This window comes from Schistocerca piceifrons, chromosome X, assembly GCF_021461385.2.
Source record: "Schistocerca piceifrons isolate TAMUIC-IGC-003096 chromosome X, iqSchPice1.1, whole genome shotgun sequence".
NCBI classification, from domain to species: Eukaryota; Metazoa; Arthropoda; class Insecta; order Orthoptera; family Acrididae; genus Schistocerca; species Schistocerca piceifrons.
Genome location: NC_060149.1, coordinates 337,651,732 through 337,669,623, shown reverse-complemented (window position 1 = coordinate 337,669,623; position 17,892 = coordinate 337,651,732). Strand labels below are relative to the sequence as shown.

General features: G+C 37.5%; 1 protein-coding gene across 2 annotated transcripts in view; it reads right to left on the bottom strand.

Annotated features, from left to right (window-relative positions):
* Positions 1 to 17,892, bottom strand: part of LOC124721183 (plastin-2) — a 233,724-nt gene that overhangs the window by 49,259 nt on the left and 166,573 nt on the right. For both annotated transcript variants that reach the window (XM_047246023.1, XM_047246022.1), the window contains exon 8: positions 10,480 to 10,618. In XM_047246023.1, the coding sequence (XP_047101979.1) occupies positions 10,480 to 10,618 (139 nt within the window). The remainder of the gene's footprint in view (positions 1 to 10,479; positions 10,619 to 17,892) is intronic.

Sequence of the window (17,892 nt, the reverse complement as noted above, 5' to 3'; positions counted from 1 at the left end):
CATGTTTCCTCGGCTGCTTTGTAGGCCATGTCTTATCCTTGTACCCTATTATAAGTGGCCAGACACCCATCAAAAGATCACCACCTAGCCATGGTGTTTGAGCCACTGTAAGGAGTCATGGATGAGCTGAATCCACTGGACTACTGGATACATTTGGTGACGAGCTTTTAGGGCACTAAGTGAGTCGCCACAAACAAGAAACCTTGTACGGTGATGCCTGTGAATCCTTTCCAGTGCCATCATAATGCCATTAATTCCACAAATTGTTCCAGAATATGTGTTTTGAAAACCCTATCAGGAAAAACAGAGGTTCTGGGATGGAGCCATGTATCTGAGGAGGGACTAGCGATCTTGCTGTATTTTTGGAATACGGTAACTGCGCCAAGGATTAAAGGTGGATGTACTCTCATATGATAACTGGTGGAGTCCACCTGTCAGGAGATCTCTGTGCTGCGTGGCCAGCGGTGGAATCTTCGTCGGCATGTATGATTAAAAGGTCAGGATCAATTTTTAAATGGTGGACTGTAGTTCTTTCTCAAGCTGTGAAATCAGTTCCATGTTGAGGCCTTTGGGGAATTTTGGTGAGGCAAGGTTCAAGGTTAGGAAATCTGGCAAGTTTATGTTAAGTAATTTGGGAACAGTGGGGCTGAATCACAGATGGATGAGTAAATTGAGTCAGGCGGAGTTTAACATTTCAGTTGGGCCTCAGTGCCCATAGACGACAGTTCCTGTGCTTGAGAAAAAAAACTTAGACAATGGAGGAATATATCTAGTATTCTTTTTCACTGAGTCTGTACGCAACTCAATGCCTCCCCTATATGGCAAGTAGCAACCTGCCCTTTCCATACCGCTGTTACGGTACTTAAAAAACATTGTCTCCGCCCCCCCCCCCCCCCCCAAAAAAAAAAAAAAATCATCAATCTTACTGCTTTTTGCAATGTGTGAACATTTGATTTTAAGGTTTGGGCATCCACAGCTTTAATTTTTTTAAACTACTAAAATCTTCTAAAAACTTTTCGGTAGCCATATTAGCTGTTCCTTTATTACAGGCTCATACACAACCAGTTTCATGATGATTTAGTCACATTGTCAGGTGTATACATCTATGAAAAAATGTGATATGAATTAGAAGGTATATTAATGGCAGAAGTAAGTCAATTAACCAGAAAGATAGGGCAACAAATACTCTCACAACTAACTTAACACTGGTTCATTAAAATACATGGTCTCCCAACGTTTAGAACTACCCAAATTCCAATGGGTGGCAGGCACAGGCAGTGTACACGAGTACTGTGAACTGTGGGTATGGACTAGAGAGAGAGAGAGAGAGAGAGAGAGAGAGAGAGAGAGAGAGAGAGAGAGAGATATGAAATATAGACCTCAGAGGAAAACTATACAGAATAAAACCCATGTTTCGATAGAAAAACTTAGGGACTCACCAGTGATGGAAAATCAACAGATGCCTGCAAAAGCCACATGATGGAGACATGACTGCCTGAAGCAGAAAGGCCAGTCCACCGAACAATCCAGTTGATATAACGTTACTGAAACTGCCGGCAGTAGTGTGCCCAACAGAAGCAGCCAACAACATGGCTCTTACAGCATGCCCGGTAATTGCTCTTTATTTCTTTGTCATATTTCTCACTGTGGTTTTCCACCTTAATTTATTTTGTATCAATTTCCAGCCTTCGGTTGGTACGTAATCGTGTTTCTTCTGTCTCCATCCTTGCATTCTCTAGCGGCACATTTAAATACTTCAAAAGTAATAGCAGTGTGCATAACTACAATACTAGGAGAAAGGACGATCTTCACTATTCAAGATTAAATCTAACTTTGGCACAGAAAGGGGTGAATTATACTGGCACTAAAGTCTTTGGTCACTTACCAAATAGTATCAAAAGTCTGACAGATAACCAACAAGTATTTAAGAAGAAATTAAAAGAATTTCTGAATGACAACTCCTTCTACTCCATAGAGGAATTTTTAGATATAAATTAAGAAAAAAAAGAAAAAAACAAAACAAAAATATTAAAAAAATAAAAAAAATAAAAAAATAAAGAAAAACAAAAAAACCACAAAAAAATAAAGTTGTTATATTAACTTAAGTATGTTGTTAAATTAACCTAATTATGTCATGTATTGGAAAATTTGACTCGTTCCACATCATTACGAAATATCGTATTCATGATCCATGGAACTAGTATTAATCTAATCTAATCTAATCTAATCTTGTTGGCTACTTCTCCAAGGCATACTGCATGCTGGCAGTTTCAATAACATTACATCGGCTGTTAGGTGGCCTGGCCTTCCTACTTCAGGCATAGTCATGTCTCTATGTATCTTTTGCAGGCATCTGTTTATTTTCCATCACTGGGGAGTTGTTATATTTTTTAATCCAAATATAGCTCTATTCTGTACAGTTTTCCTCAAGGGTCTTATTTCACATCTTTTTTTTTCAGAGCTATGACTATGGAGATGAAGAAGCTTGCACAGGATAGAGTAGCATGGAGAGCTGCATCAAACCAGTCTCTGGACCGAAGACCACAACAACAACAGCTATGGCTCATGTACTCTGTGCCTGCTATCCATTGAAATGTTTCTTGTAAGCATCTAATTTAGGCGGGTCTGGCAATTTGGACACCACCTGAACATTGGAAGACTGCAATTTTAATGAACCATTGTTAAATTAGTTATATGAGTATTTGTTACCCTGCCTTTCTGGTTAATTGCTTTATTTTTATCATTATTAAACCTTCTAATTCATACTATATTTTTTCATAGATGTATACACCTAAAGATGTGATTAAATTATCACAATGCTAGTTGCGTGTGATCCTGTAATAAAAGCACTGCTAACAGCTAATACAGCTGCCATAAAGTTTTTTAGAAAATTGCAAAATTATTTTAATTTAAAAAATTCCCAATGTCTTCTTCAGCATCAAATTCTTGACTGATTGATAACTTACACAGTTTTAAGTTTTTTCAAGGTAGCAGCAAGTCACACTCAGAGGGTTTTATTGACCGATTTTGCTCTATAATATTAGAAGAGGATGGTCAGAAACTCTGGAATTTACACTGTCAAACAACAAAGTGTGACAATATGGATTTTTATATTGACATTAATGAATATATTCCATTTACAATACAGTAAGTTATATTTGAAGTACAGTACTTTGCTAATTACAATGCTGGCACCACATATCAAGCTGGCAACATCCATGGTAATGCGCATCCAAAAATAATGTAGTATTCTCACTGAGAAACGTAAGGTCCTATACACATACTCATTGGTTCAAATCTACCTCACAAAAAACCAATGCATTTCAATTACTATATTAACACAAATACGGTAAACTGCTTTTGTATGTTCTGAAACCCATATTGCTACAGGAAAGAGAAATTTACATTTCAATCATCGCTTTTCTGGGTGAGTATACAGGGTGTCCCATTTATCTTTACCAACCTGAAGAACTGTTTGTCCAGATCCAAATTACAAAATGTTTCAAGCAAATGTTCTTTAGCCATCAGGGGGACATCAATCAGCACAACTGCTTTCATTGAAGCTTTGTCTTTTACAAAGATATGAACAGCAGTATGACTTTGTAAATTGCACCCTGTATTTTTTGTTCGGCAATTCATTTCTTCTCCTAAAGACATACTCATAAATGTATCACAGCGTACCATTCACTGAAACACAACATTATTAATTACGTAACACAACATTGACATTGACGCTCCCAGTGCAGGTACTCGGGGTAATGGACCATATCCACATGCTGACAGTGACAGAGGACAGATGTAAACATAAGTAGAATGCACACCCGTCATTCTGCAATCATTGTCAGTTGAAGAGTTGTGTGACTAGAATGCACACCAACAAAGAGAAGGTAGAAATGCTACTCATCTGTGAGAAACATAAGTTAGCAGAACAGTAATTGCAATACTGTTTTCTCATGTATGGGTACATTTAGTACAGTAGTTTAGTCCTTTTAAATACTGTTGTGTAGCGTAGGCATACAGTAAAGGCTCTCCTTCCTACAAACTGCATCAACATTATGTTTCTTCTCTTGTTGTTGTTGTTGTTGTTGAAGGTAGGTGAAATGCTATGCAGGCAGCAGAACTGTACAGAGAGCAATACCCTGAGAAGAACCCACCTTCCCAATGGACATTTTCTCCTCTTGTTGCAATGCTTCAGGAAACAGGAAGTTTCAACCCACGTAAACGCAATCGTTGTAGCACTCGCACAGACAAAGCTACCACAGTTACTGCTCTCGCTTCCGTTGCTATGAATCCACATGTGGGTACAAAACAGCTTTAACACTATACTGGCATTCCTAAAACAGGGTGTATACGTGGACGACGAAAAAAAAATTCCCAGATTTCCCAGTTAAAAATACACTTTCTCCCGGATGAAAATACAGTTTTTCCTTGTTAAGTAACAGTATACTTTTCCTCAGAACTGTAAAAGTTATCAATCCTTTCAGTGAATGTGGTCTTACACCGGCGTAGAATTTCCCGGCACTTTAGAAAACTAAACTCAGGGGAAAAAACACGTTTTGGAAAGGTGTCCGATGTGCAGCAACATGTACACTGCATATTTCGTATTACGAAAGTATAAATTCGAATTCCACCAAACACCGCATGTTACTTTCCGTAGAATTGAAATCGAGATTGCAATGCGCTTTTGTAAGCCGGCTGTAGCTCATGTCAAGCCATCTCGCCAGCTGATGACAGCGGATATTCAGAGCATAGGACACGTGATGTAGACAGCCAATAGCAACATCACTGTTAAGTAGCGCGAACACACAAATCGGGAAAGGTAATGGTTTAAATTAATATACATAGTGTTACTAAAAGAAAAGAAAAGCAAAGCTTTCACGTACCCTATAATATTGGCCTCTAAGATTAATAAGCTGCAAGAGGAGCTAGGCTTTCACACGTAATGTTGATCTTTTTTGCGCATGTTTCACTTCAAGATACATCGCAGAAATGTGCCAGTAAATTTTTTAACAACGACATAAATGTCTGACCTCCTGGGCTCGAAAATATTCTAAATGGTCGTTCTCAAAGATTTGAATTTTGAATGAGAGTCAAACGCTCTGTTTTAAGAAATTCATCGGACATTGGCGCACAGAGTTCATCTTGTGTAAAAGGAAATTTACTTTACCTGAAAGTAACGCTTTTCAAACAACCATTCGGAATATTTTCCTGCGATGTTATATGCGTTTCAGCAGTTACGCCAGATGACAAGCGTCGCCGTGCTTGCGCAGCTACGATGACACAGGAAGCCCGTACGTTCATACGTGTAAAACATTAAAAGATGTTACATTATGTCATAAAAGAAACAAGACTTTAGAGGATACTCCAAGAGCATGGGAATTTTGTAAACCCTACTAAAATGCATAATACGGCTTGAAGTGCCCATTCGTATGTCCAGATTCAGATGTACCAGTACAGTATTATCTCATAATTGGTTCTTTATTATGGCATAATGCCATACCTGCTAGATGATGAAAACAGGCACTTGAAATGTAGCGAACAGTTGAAACTAGGCAATAGTGTGGAATTAAACACTTCGTTTCAAATAAATTGAGTGCCTCAGCAGAAAAGATTAATTAAAATCAAATTTCTTTAACAAACCAACAAAGATAACTTCATTGTTCTGCAAGGCAATTAACGCTTGACTGTCATAAAGGTAGAAACAAAATAAAATCTGAAACTAATAACTTATTTTAGCCTTCCGTAATTATGAGTATGTATTTTAATTCACTTGATAGCTCCCGACCACAGAGATCCGTTTTGTTTTCATTTGACGTGATAGCAATAAACGAAGAGGAAACAGGAAAATTACTTAACGTAAACAGGGGTCACGTGGAGGCTACCACCTCCCCACTACAACTTAGACTGCTCTGTGCACCAGGTCCGGATCTACGATATTTCCGAACCGGGCCAATATTAGATAGTGGTGCTCCCCATCCCTCAAGCGTTTGAGGTAGGACGCCAAAAATTAAAAAAAATTGACTTTTCAAAAATATCTTCATATTGTAGCGCACGTCTTTCTGAAGTGTGATACATAAAACATATGTGATCGAGGCAACGTAAAACACGTTATTTGGTCTTAAGCGTGTCGAAGAGCAGTGCCACGCCTCTTCATACAGCATTCTTCTACACCACGTCATTGTATTTCACTCTGTGGAATTCAAACGTGTAATATTTTGTAATGGATGTCATCAAACCTGTATTGAGGACAGTGGAAATTAAAATGCCCTATGGTGGCTTCCTGATCCCAGTCGACCGGTTTGACATCTTACCTTTTTTTTTATTTTTTTTAAAAAACCTCACAATTAATACTGGGTGGGATTATTTGTGACCGGCAGAACAAGAACTCTTCAGAAAATTTGCAGTCTTAACTGCCTATTAGCTAATAACTTGCTGTTCTGTGTGACATAAAATTATATATAGAATACATAAAATGAGTAAAGACAAGAAACAAGCAAGACAGTACACATTTGTTCAATCCTTAAGTCCTAGCTTTTTTTTTCCTCTCTAATCTTGCCGTAGCTTTATATGGCGTACTTTCCTTTCTGGGAAAGAATCTATTACACCATGAAAGTTCGTCAACATTTTGCTACATGAAAAAACGAAATGTCTTGTCTAATATCAGAAAAGCTGTTAATGCAAATAGTACCCAAGACTGGTGTGGTTTCTCGATCTGATTACGTGTATTTTGTCACTGTCTGCTAGATAAAACGAAATAGGCCTGCCTAATATTACAGCAGTTGTTACACACCAATTAAACGAGACTGTTTTGGCACAAATGGTCATTTTTATAACACGACAGAATATAATTCAGGAAGCACCAATATCAAAAGCCCATTAGGCCTACTACAAGCAAAAAGTTTTAGGTTAGGAAATAATTTCACATTTCATTCATACTCTCTAGCTTCAGAAGCACGAGATCGAAAAGTAGTAGTAAGTAATTTTCATATAAATTTGGAATCGTCATATACTTCCGTAATTTGTGACAGTCTCCGTTTGTTCTCCTTCCTCGTTCTAACAAACAATCGTATCATCACTAATTCTGTAACTATTTCTGCCAGTGTCAAAATTTTTCTCTGGTTAACTTCACTAACCCTGCCACACTCACTGGTTTAGTTATCCCGCATTTGTTCTCCGGTTACGCGTTGTTAAGAGCTCGTACAACGCGTATTCCACGCTACTCCCAGAATAGAACTTTAGCGGCTGCTAGCCGGGGACTGTAGTGTACCGGTCTGGCCAAAAATTTTCTGTCAAAATTTCATTTTCTTGGATACACTGAGAAGACAACACGTAATCTTAGTTGCCTGTTATTCCTGTTAGTCATTTATTACCACTCTGATAGCCTGAATCGATGGAATTTGCTAGTAATTATAACGCCGCTGATGATTTGCAAACCCTGTCACAACCAGGAACAGTTTACAGCGATTGTCATTCACCCTTTCGGCTTTATTCACTCAGGTCGTATAGACCCGTCCCCTTTTGTCTGGAGTTAAGTATTTTTCTAGATGTGATGGGGATTCCCCTGGCAGAAACATCACGTACACTATGCACGCATTCAAAAATCAATTTACAATTCATTCAAAAATCAACCTAGAATTTGATCAAAAAAGTTCAAAAACCAACAAGGATGGCGTTCAAAATCATATAAGTAATCGATAGACCAACATGCGCTGGATGCTAGGCGCTTTGTGAGACAAGGTCTTTTTCCTCAAGAATATGAATTTGGTCCCAAGGGAGCTGACACGGCTACACAAGTAGCCAAGTTTGAGGGTGTGCACAGAACTAAAGGAACATCATGAAACAGAAGGTGAGCACTTCCCCAACAAGATTTTAACTTGATACTTGGGTTTACTATTATGAGCCAGAATCAAAAAGACAAGGCATGGAGTGGAAGCACACCAACTCACCTGTCAATAAAAATTCAAAACCCAACCATCAGCAGGAAAAGTCATGTTGGTGTTTTAGGATGCTGAAGGTCCAGCTCCAGCAAGACAAGGCACGTCCTCATATTGCTGAACCAACCTGGTGAAACCATCGACAAAAATGGGCTGGAAAATACTGCCTCATCCGCCTTACAGTCCTGATTTAGCACCTAGTGATTTCTATTTGTTTGCCGCACTGACGGAGGCAGTACATGGAAAGAGGTTCCAGGACAACGAGGACATGAAAAAGTTTGTGGGAAATTTGTTCAAACATCAAGATAGAGTTTTTTGCAGCCACAATAAAAAAGCTTGTAGCCCACTGGAACAAGTGCATAAATGTTCGAGAGGATTATGTTGAGAAGGAGAAAAGTATTCTTTTGTATAAATAAATGCTTGTTTCTTCCGACAATTTGTCTCTTTAATTATTGAATGCCCTCATCGATATGTCACTTATGCACTGGACAAAATTTCTTGGTGCTGCACCTAACTACCTATAAACACTTTATATGATGTTTAGTATTCCTGGTGTAATGGGATCAGAAACTGCAATGCTGATTTAAACATCATTGTAATCTTCTGAGCTCTGATTGATGTTGAAAGTGTCTTCATCTGTCAATCTATGCTGTACACACAGTCACAAACTTCAACAAATTCCTCTACTGATACTATAGGACACTCAAACAATGTAAGAACTCTACCAAACATTTTACTAAATGTCAGCTCAGTTGCACTATATGAAAATGCTTAGAGTACCAAAGAATTCTGCATAGCAAAAACAATTTTCAGTCATCTTTGGAATCATCGAAACCCACACACAATGGAACACATGTAATAATGTAACAAACAAATGGAAAATCTTTTTCTTAAATTGTAAAGTTTCAGGTTTTGAGTAATGCCTTTATCACTGGATTGTAGAACAATTATTGAATCTCAAGGTAAAAATACACGCTTTGTAGATTTTAATTTAATACTGGTTTGTGTGCGTGTGCATGGGCGTGTGTGTGGAGAGAGAGAGAGAGAGAGAGAGAGAGAGAGAGAGAGAGAGAGAGAGAGAGACACGAATGTGACACTTTACTTTTATCATAAAAATCATTCATCTAAATCAAAAACCACAGTGAAAATAGCGGCCAATTTTCTTATATTTTAAAAGCATCACTGCTTTAATTTTTTTCCATTGACAAGTATGAGTACTGCACAGATCAATCCTAATTGCACGCTACCAACACCATAGTCCTTTCCTTACAGATTTTCCTCCTCAACATGATTGTTCCATGGTGAAGTTTTATCATGTGAATAATGGTAAAATAGGCCCACTGTTCTTGTGTTGAAAACATCTTCTGCATCATATTGTTTATGTAGTTGAAGACAACATATACTGCAACAGGCCTGCGGTCATTGTTGATCCAACTTTCTCAGCTTCATTGCAAATGTCTTTGAACTGTTCCTTTTATTTCTCTCTTTTCTTGTTCTCAAATGTTCTCTCTCTGGCTCTAACATACTACATTTAAACATCTATCATATCTTGTTAGTTACAGTGAGTCTTAGCAAAAAAAAAGAAAACAAAAAGTATAAAGAATTTTTCATTTTGATGTTCCTTTGCTAGAGTTAATGTCATTGCTTTTATGATACAAAAATCACCACCACCTCCTGCTTCCAACAAAATGGTAGCTGATTCCCATACAAGAGAAAGAACAGAGGAGCAACAGTCTTTGTAATTTCTGCTCGTGTAGAAGATGACACTTTCCAATATTTGTTAATGAAATTGTTAGCGTAACATCATGTATGTTTCAATTTTCTATAACTAAAATCAAACCTGTAATGTCATGATCTGTTAATTCCATAGAAATTTAATTTCTTTTACAGGAGGTGAACACTGGCAAAACCAAGTGTCACAGGTAATTTACATCCATTAGAGACATTTTACCATCTAAAATTTCTGTATCGTCTGTGACAGAGTGGTTTTTTCTAGAGGATGCGTGATTTGGAAGAGGAGCAAAAAAAAATTAACTAACCCTCAGCTACAGCCATCCAGAATTTGTCTTCTACTTTTACAGCACACCACACAATTTAGAACTTGTGTAAAATCTGATGTTTTAGCAAACTACAACAGACCAGTACTCCAATACAAAAGGATATTTATAAAACTATTCCATTTTCAAAAGTAAACATTTCCTGTTACAAAACTTTAAGGAAACCATGGAAAACCTAATTCTGGATGGCAAGACAACAATTTGAACTCCTGAATACGAGTGTCTCACTCGGTAAAATCTAATAAAATATTGTGTGTGTTCGTTTCTGAGACTCTGATTCATGATAATAACTCCCCTAATTATAAAAATGGTATGAGTTACTAGCCAAACAGACATACCAATCAGTTACCATTAATATGAACAACTCTAATATGGCAGATGTGTTAAGCTATGGACTACTACTAATAGCACGAGTTCAGGAAAGGTAAAAACTGTAGTAATTATAAAAAAATCTCTCAGTACAGTGACAAGAAATACATTTAACATACCTGTGTACCTTGTTCCAATTGACAATTCCTGGCTTAATAATATCGTAGAGCTGGAAGATGACAAGACCGTCAGCCAAGTCAGAGTAGAGCCAATTGACATATGGTTGCACACCCATTGAGTTCATCCAGTTCCTGTAAGCTGGTGAACACACATTATTCTATGAACATTTGTATTCAAGAGCATGGCGTGAAAGAAGATAATGTAAGTGTTATTTATATTAATGTAAAAATTACACTGAATACCACACAATTTAATTTAACTGCTATTTGACTAAATATACATGGTACAAGAGCCATCCTAGAAGTACCAGACTTAACAAAGAAAACACAAAAATTTGGACGGCCACGTGGCACTACTGAGACATAAGGCCATCGTGTTCAGCTTTTGGCTCTGGCGCATCATAGGGCATCTGCAATAGCAATTTGAGAATTAATTGGCACAATAGAAGGCCAGTTGAGGGCCTGAAACCAACCTGTCTGCATGCTAGACACAATAGACCTACACTTTGAGTTATGGTCTGGGGTGCGATTTCATATGACCGGAGGAGCACTCTCGTGGTTATGCAAATTTGTACATCAATCTAATGATTTGACATGTTGTGCTGCCATTCATTGACAGCATTCCAGTGTGTGTTTTCCAACAAGATAATGCTCATCCACATAATGCTGTAGCAATCCAACATGCTCTACAGACTGTCAACATGTTGCCCTGGCCTGCTCGATCACCAGTTTGGTCTCCAAACGAGCATGTAAGGGACTTCAGATGACACCTCCAGCATCATACACAAACAACATTAACCGTCCGTGTATTGACAAGTGCATCAGGCATGGAATTCCATCCACACACTGACATCCGGCACCTCTACAACACAATGCATGCAAGTTTGCAAGCTCGTATTCAAACATTCTGGTGGTTACACCAGTTATTAATGTTTCAGCGTTTCCCATTTGCAATAGCTTATCTCATGCACACATTAATCTGCAATCTTGCAATGTTACCCACTTAAATACATTACCAAGACGCCTGTATTCCCAAAATTTCATTACTCTACATTAATTATTCTTTGATGTTAGATTTTTTTCTCTGTCAGTGTATAATGGAAGTCAACAATAATGCATGGGGTAGGGGGTGGCATGTACAACTGTATTATGTATTATCAATGGCAGTTGGCAGTTTCAGATCCACTTGAAAATGGCCAAATGTAAAGACTAGAACTAGTTATGGCCTTAATAAATTTCTTATTAGTAATGGGAGTTGTTTTTCATGAAAGTTAGAACACTCAAAACTAAGAAAATTTTATTAATACATTCATGCTCAAACTTAATAGAATCCAAGATATGGGAGATTTAGCAATTTCAATTGGTTGCCCGTATACATAAAGAAAAAACCGACTGCAATAATGGTGTGCAAGTAAGAAGGCAGATGCATGACGCAGTTGGTGCAGAGGGGTGGAGCGTATCTGGTGACAGTACCAGTGTGTTCTCTCTTTGTTCCATGACACACTCCGACCATCAACTAGCCTGGTAACTGGTTGGCTGGCAACACTGGAGAGTGTAATGGATCTGGGAGATGTGTTATTTTCTACCGGATTTGTCGATACCAAATTGTAAATGTTTTTTTATATTTTTTGTCACAATTTTTTTATTGTAATTTACCTTATTATATCCTAATTTACTTATATTTTTGAGAGTGACAGCATATTGATTACTATTAGTAAATGTGACGAAGGATATCAAAGAGACAGATTACAAGTGGAAGCTTGTGTGTTGTGTAAAATGTCTGACGCTGGAGTCGTCTTTGGCTGTAGTCAGTCGGCAGTGAACTCTTTGTGTGTGTTGACGGTAGAACAGTGTGCACGTCGCCATCACAATAATTTGGAAGTGAACAGAAAAAAATGAATTATGTTACTACTTTTTCTATACAAACTTTAAGAAGAAACCACATTCGAAGAAATGATATTTGAAGCACCAAAAATGAGGCAAACACATTGAACCAGGTCATTTCTGCAGCCGACGAAACTGCATTGTAGAATCATACTTCCACTAGACAACTGAAGCCAAGACAAATATCGCCTTGTAAACATGTTACGGAAAAAGTACGGTCACGAAATATGCCAAATTTAAGTAAATAAAAAAATAGTGAGCATATTTCAACTGGGGGCTCGTCCGGGATATTATGTTCACGAGATCTTCAACAGTGCTACGAGGAAGAAAATTTGTGTGTGTTAATAGCAGTTTTTTCAGAATGTGTGTTACAGTATTTGTGTTCATCGGGAAGTAAAAGTTTTGGAGAAGAAATGTTTCGGCAAAAATATAATTTTAGACAGAAGAAGTAATTTCAAGAATTTTGGTCAACAATCACATGGATGGAGAACGTGGATTTGCAACAGTAGAAGAGTGTTCCAGATAAGTCATGAAACCCTCGTACTTTGTTAAAACAATCTTTTTATCTAGTTTTGTATTATTGTGTAAATTTTTTTTTCTTCACAATGACTTATGAGATTTTCGAGAGTATTGTGCCTAAAGCAGAAAGTAGTAATTTAATAGACTTCGAAAATCAAGACAGGTCAAATGAAACAGAAAGAACCGATCAATTTGATTTAAAAAGTTTTCTTGTAAATTTCACGAAAGAAATTAAACAATCAGTTGACAACAATAAGACTTACTGGGATGAAAAAATTAATAATAATTTGTTGCAAGTCCAAGCAGTCAATACCCAAATGGGTGATCTTTCGAACAGAGTTGGCAGTGTTGAGGAAAAAATTGAATCTGTGGAAGCAAAAGTAAATGAAATTGAGCGATGAAATTAATACTGTAAAAAACACTGGCAGATAGGAAAAGAAATTTAATTGATTTTAATGAGATAAAAGGGGAAATTAAAAATTTGGATGAGAACACAAAAGTTTTAGTAAAAAATGTACAACAAGAAACTGACAATCGTTTGGTTACTCTAGAAAAAAAAGTAGAGTGCAATGATTTAGAAAACAAAAAATCTGTCAAAGAACTTAGCGAAAAAATTGAAAGTTTTGACATTGAATTTCAAAGCAAAAATTACAATGTCAACACATGCAATCTTGTATCTAATATTCCAGTGAAGCACTTTTCAGTAGATGGACCCTTACATCTCGTTGATTTTATACAGTATTGTAAGGATTATTTTTTTACCTCACTCACCAGATGATACGAAAATTAAATTTGTGAAAAAATTCTTGGAAGGGGAAGCTTTGACTTGGGCAAACCAGATTGTAACTGTGGGGATGACCTTTTCAGAATTTGAATCAAAATTTCTGGAAAATTTTTGGGATGATCTTAAACAAACTAGAATCATCAAAAGTCAATTTTTGAATGGGAGAAACTATAGAGAATCAGATGGGAGCATGAAACAATTTTGCAAAAGTGATCTTCAAAAACTTATTCATTTAACAAAACCTTTGGATGACTTGATCAAAATTGATACCTTAAAGAGAAGATTGCCATCAGCAATGCAGTTGAGTTTAGTTCATTGTCCTGATAGTAATGTTGAGCAGTTTCTCAATTATATTGAAAAGTTGGATAGGGTAACAACAAGAACACACAGTGGGTTTACTCTGAAAGGTAATGGTCAAAATTAGGGAAATGATAACTTTCAAAAAAGGGAACAAAACAATTATCATGGTGTCAGTCAAAATTCAGGGGGATATAACAATTTTCAAAAGAAGGACCATAATTTTCATCCAAAACAAGAACAACATTTTTGCGGAAATAATCAACAAAATAGAGAACACTTTTGGGATCAAAATCACAGAAATTTTGCTAGAGATCAGTACAATAGAAACTATCAACAATAAGGTAATGTTTGGCATAGGAATAGGAGCAGGAATGTTGATCAGAGACATTCGCAGAACCACAATCAGCAGTTCAAACAGGAACCAGTTGTAATTCAGGAAATAAAAAACGAGTAGACGCCCCCTTGAAGGTCTGCAAGGTTGAGGCAGAAGGTGAGCATGATGAAAGGACCAATGGATGTGACTATCATAAACCCAAACGTGACAGTTCCAAACCTAAGCTATCACATGAGGTTATTAGTTGTTACTTATTGAAAAAATTTCAAGAGGAAAATAATGATGATATTGATAAAGATAAAATTTTCAGTAAAAAAAACATACAGTAGATAAAAGTAATTGTGATTCATTTAATTTGACAGTTTTACACTTGGGCAGAAAAGAACAACACTTTGTCAAATGATGTAATTTGTAGTAGTTCAGAGACGTGTGTGAATGAAAGAGAGAATGCATGCTGTGGATATGAAAATATTGGTGAAAGGGATCTGGTAACTTTAGAAAGGGGAAATAATATTTTAGGGGATAATTTGAATATGTATGACCTGAATATGTATAATGATAATGATGTTGATGATAAAGTTGATAATGATGGTAATGGTATTGATGATGATCTTGAGGAAAGGTGTTTCATTAGTTTAAATAGGGAGTTGGGTATACACATGGTTGAAAATGGATTAATTAGTGAGAATATTATAGAAATTCCCAGGGATGTTACCAGGATGAATAAGGCTCACAAGCTGGGTGTATGTGAATGTGTGAATTTTGATGTTGTTGGTAAAGAATCTGACTACACAAATAATGACGACACATGTATAACTTCTAGCCTAAGTGAAACTTTTACAGATACTAATGACACACACACACACACACACACACACACACACACACACACACACACACACACATTTCTTATGAATCTAGGGCTGAACAGTGAAACTATTTCTTTTGACAAGAACTTTAGAAAGATGTTTATTAATGTACGTGAAACTGTATGTCCTGAGTGGTGGAAAAAGATGAGATATTTTATTTTTTAAAAGCTGGAGGATAAGTACTTCAATAGTATACAATGTGATTTGGATGAAAATTCTTGGCTATTTGAGATAATACAGAGTACTAATGACAATCCTTCCCCCATGAACCATGGACCTTGCCGTTGGTGGGGAGACTTGCGTGCTTCAGCGATACAGATGGCCGTACCGTAGGTGCAACCACAACGGAGGGGTATCTGTTGAGAGGCCAGACAAACATGTGGTTCCTGAAGAGGGGCAGCAGCCTTTTCAGTAGTTGCAGGGGCAACAGTCTGGATGATTGACTGATCTGGCCTTGTAACATTAACCAAAACGGCCTTGCTGTGCTGGTACTGCGAACGGCTGAAAGCAAGGGGAAACTACAGCCGTAATTTTTCCCGAGGACATGCAGCTTTACTGTATGATTAAATGATGATGGCGTCCTCTTGGGTAAAATATTCCGGAGGTAAAATAGTCCCCCATTCGGATCTCCGGGCGGGGACTACTCAAGAGGACATCGTTATCAGGAGAAAGAAAACTGGCATTCTACGGATCGGAGCGTGGAATGTCAGATCCCTTAATCGGGCAGGTAGGTTAGAAAATTTAAAAAGGGAAATGGATAGGTTAAAGTTAGATATAGTGGGAATTAGTGAAGTTCGGTGGCAGGATGAACAAGACTTTTGGTCAGGTGATTACAGGGTTATAAATACAAAATGAAATAGGGGTAATGCAGGAGTAGGCTTAATAATGAATAAAAAAATAGGAGTGCGGGTTAGCTACTACAAACAGCATAGTGAACGCATTATTGTGGCCAAGATAGACACGAAGCCCATGCCTACTACAGTAGTACAAGTTTATACGCCAACTAGCTCTGCAGATGATGGAGAAATTGATGAAATGTATGACGAGATAAAAGAAATTATTCAGGTAGTGAAGGGAGATGAAAATTTAATAGTCATGGGTGACTGGAATTCGTCAGTAGGAAAAGGGAGAGAAGGAAACATAGTAGGTGAATATGGATTGGGGGGAAGAAATGAAAGAGGAAGCCGCCTTGTAGAATTTTGCACAGAGCATAACTTAATCATAGCTAACACTTGGTTCAAGAATCATAAAAGAAGGTTGTATACCTGGAAGAATCCTGGAGATACTAATAGGTATCAGACAGATTATATAATGGTAAGACAAGAGATTTAGGAACCAGGTTTTAAATTGTAAGACATTTCCAGGGGCAGATGTGGATTCTCACCACAATCTACTGGTTATGAACTGCAGATTGAAACTGAAGAAACTGCAAAAAGGTGGGAATTTAAGGAGATGGGACCTAGGGAGAGCATAAGGAAACGATTGACAGGTATGGGGGAAAGAAATATAGTAGAAGAAGAATGGGTAGCTCTGAGGGATGAAGTAGTGAAGGCAGCAGAGGATCAAGTAGGTAAAAAGATGAGGGCTAATAGAAATCCTTGGGTAACAGAAGAAATATTGAATTTAATTGATGAAAGGAGAAAATATAAAAATGTAGTAAATGAAGCAGGCAAAAGGGAATACAAACGTCTCAAAAATGAGATCGACAGAAAGTGCAAAATGGCTAAGCAGGGATGGCTAGAGGACAAATTTAAGGATGTAGAGGCTTGTCTCACTAGGGGTAAGATAGATACTGCCTACAGGAAAATTAAAGAGACCTTTGGAGAGAAGAGAACCACTTGTATGAATATCAAGAGCTCAGATGGCAACCCAGTTCTAAGCAAAGAAGGGAAGGCAGAAAGGTGGAAGGAGTATATAGAGGGTTTATACAAGGGCGATGTACTTGAGGACAATATTATGGAAATGGAAGAGGATGTAGATGAAGATGAAATGGGAGATAAGATACTGCGTGAAGAGTTTGACAGAGCACTGAAAGACCTGAGTCGAAACAAGGCCCCGGGAGTAGACAACATTCCATTAGAACTACTGATGGCCTTGGGAGAGCCAGTCATGACAAAACTCTACCATCTGGTGAGCAAGATGTACGAGACAGGCGAAATACCCACAGACTTCAAGAAGAATATAATAATTCCAATACCAAAGAAAGCAGGTGTTGACAGATGTGAAAATTACTGAACTATCAGTTTAATAAGTCACAGCTGCAAAATACTAACACGAATTCTTTACAGACGAATGGAAAAACTGGTAGAAGCGGACCTCAGGGAAGATCAGTTTGGATTCCGTAGAAATGTTGGAACACGTGAGGCAATACTAACCTTACGACTTATCTTAGAAGAAAGATTAAGAAAAGGCAAACCTACGTTTCTAGCATTTGTGGACTTAGAGACAGCTTTTGACAACGTTAACTGGAATACTCTCTTTCAAATTCTGAAGGTGGCAGGGGTAAAATACAGTGAGCGAAAGGCCATTTACAATTTGTACAGAAACCAGATGGCAGTTATAAGAGTCAAGGGGCATGAAAGGGAAGCAGTGGTTGGGAAAGGAGTGAGACAGGGTTGTAGCCTCTCCCCGATATTATTCAATCTGTATATTGAGCAAGCAGTAAAGGAAACAAAAGAAAAATTCGGAGTAGGTATTAAAATTCATGGAGAAGAAGTAAAAAC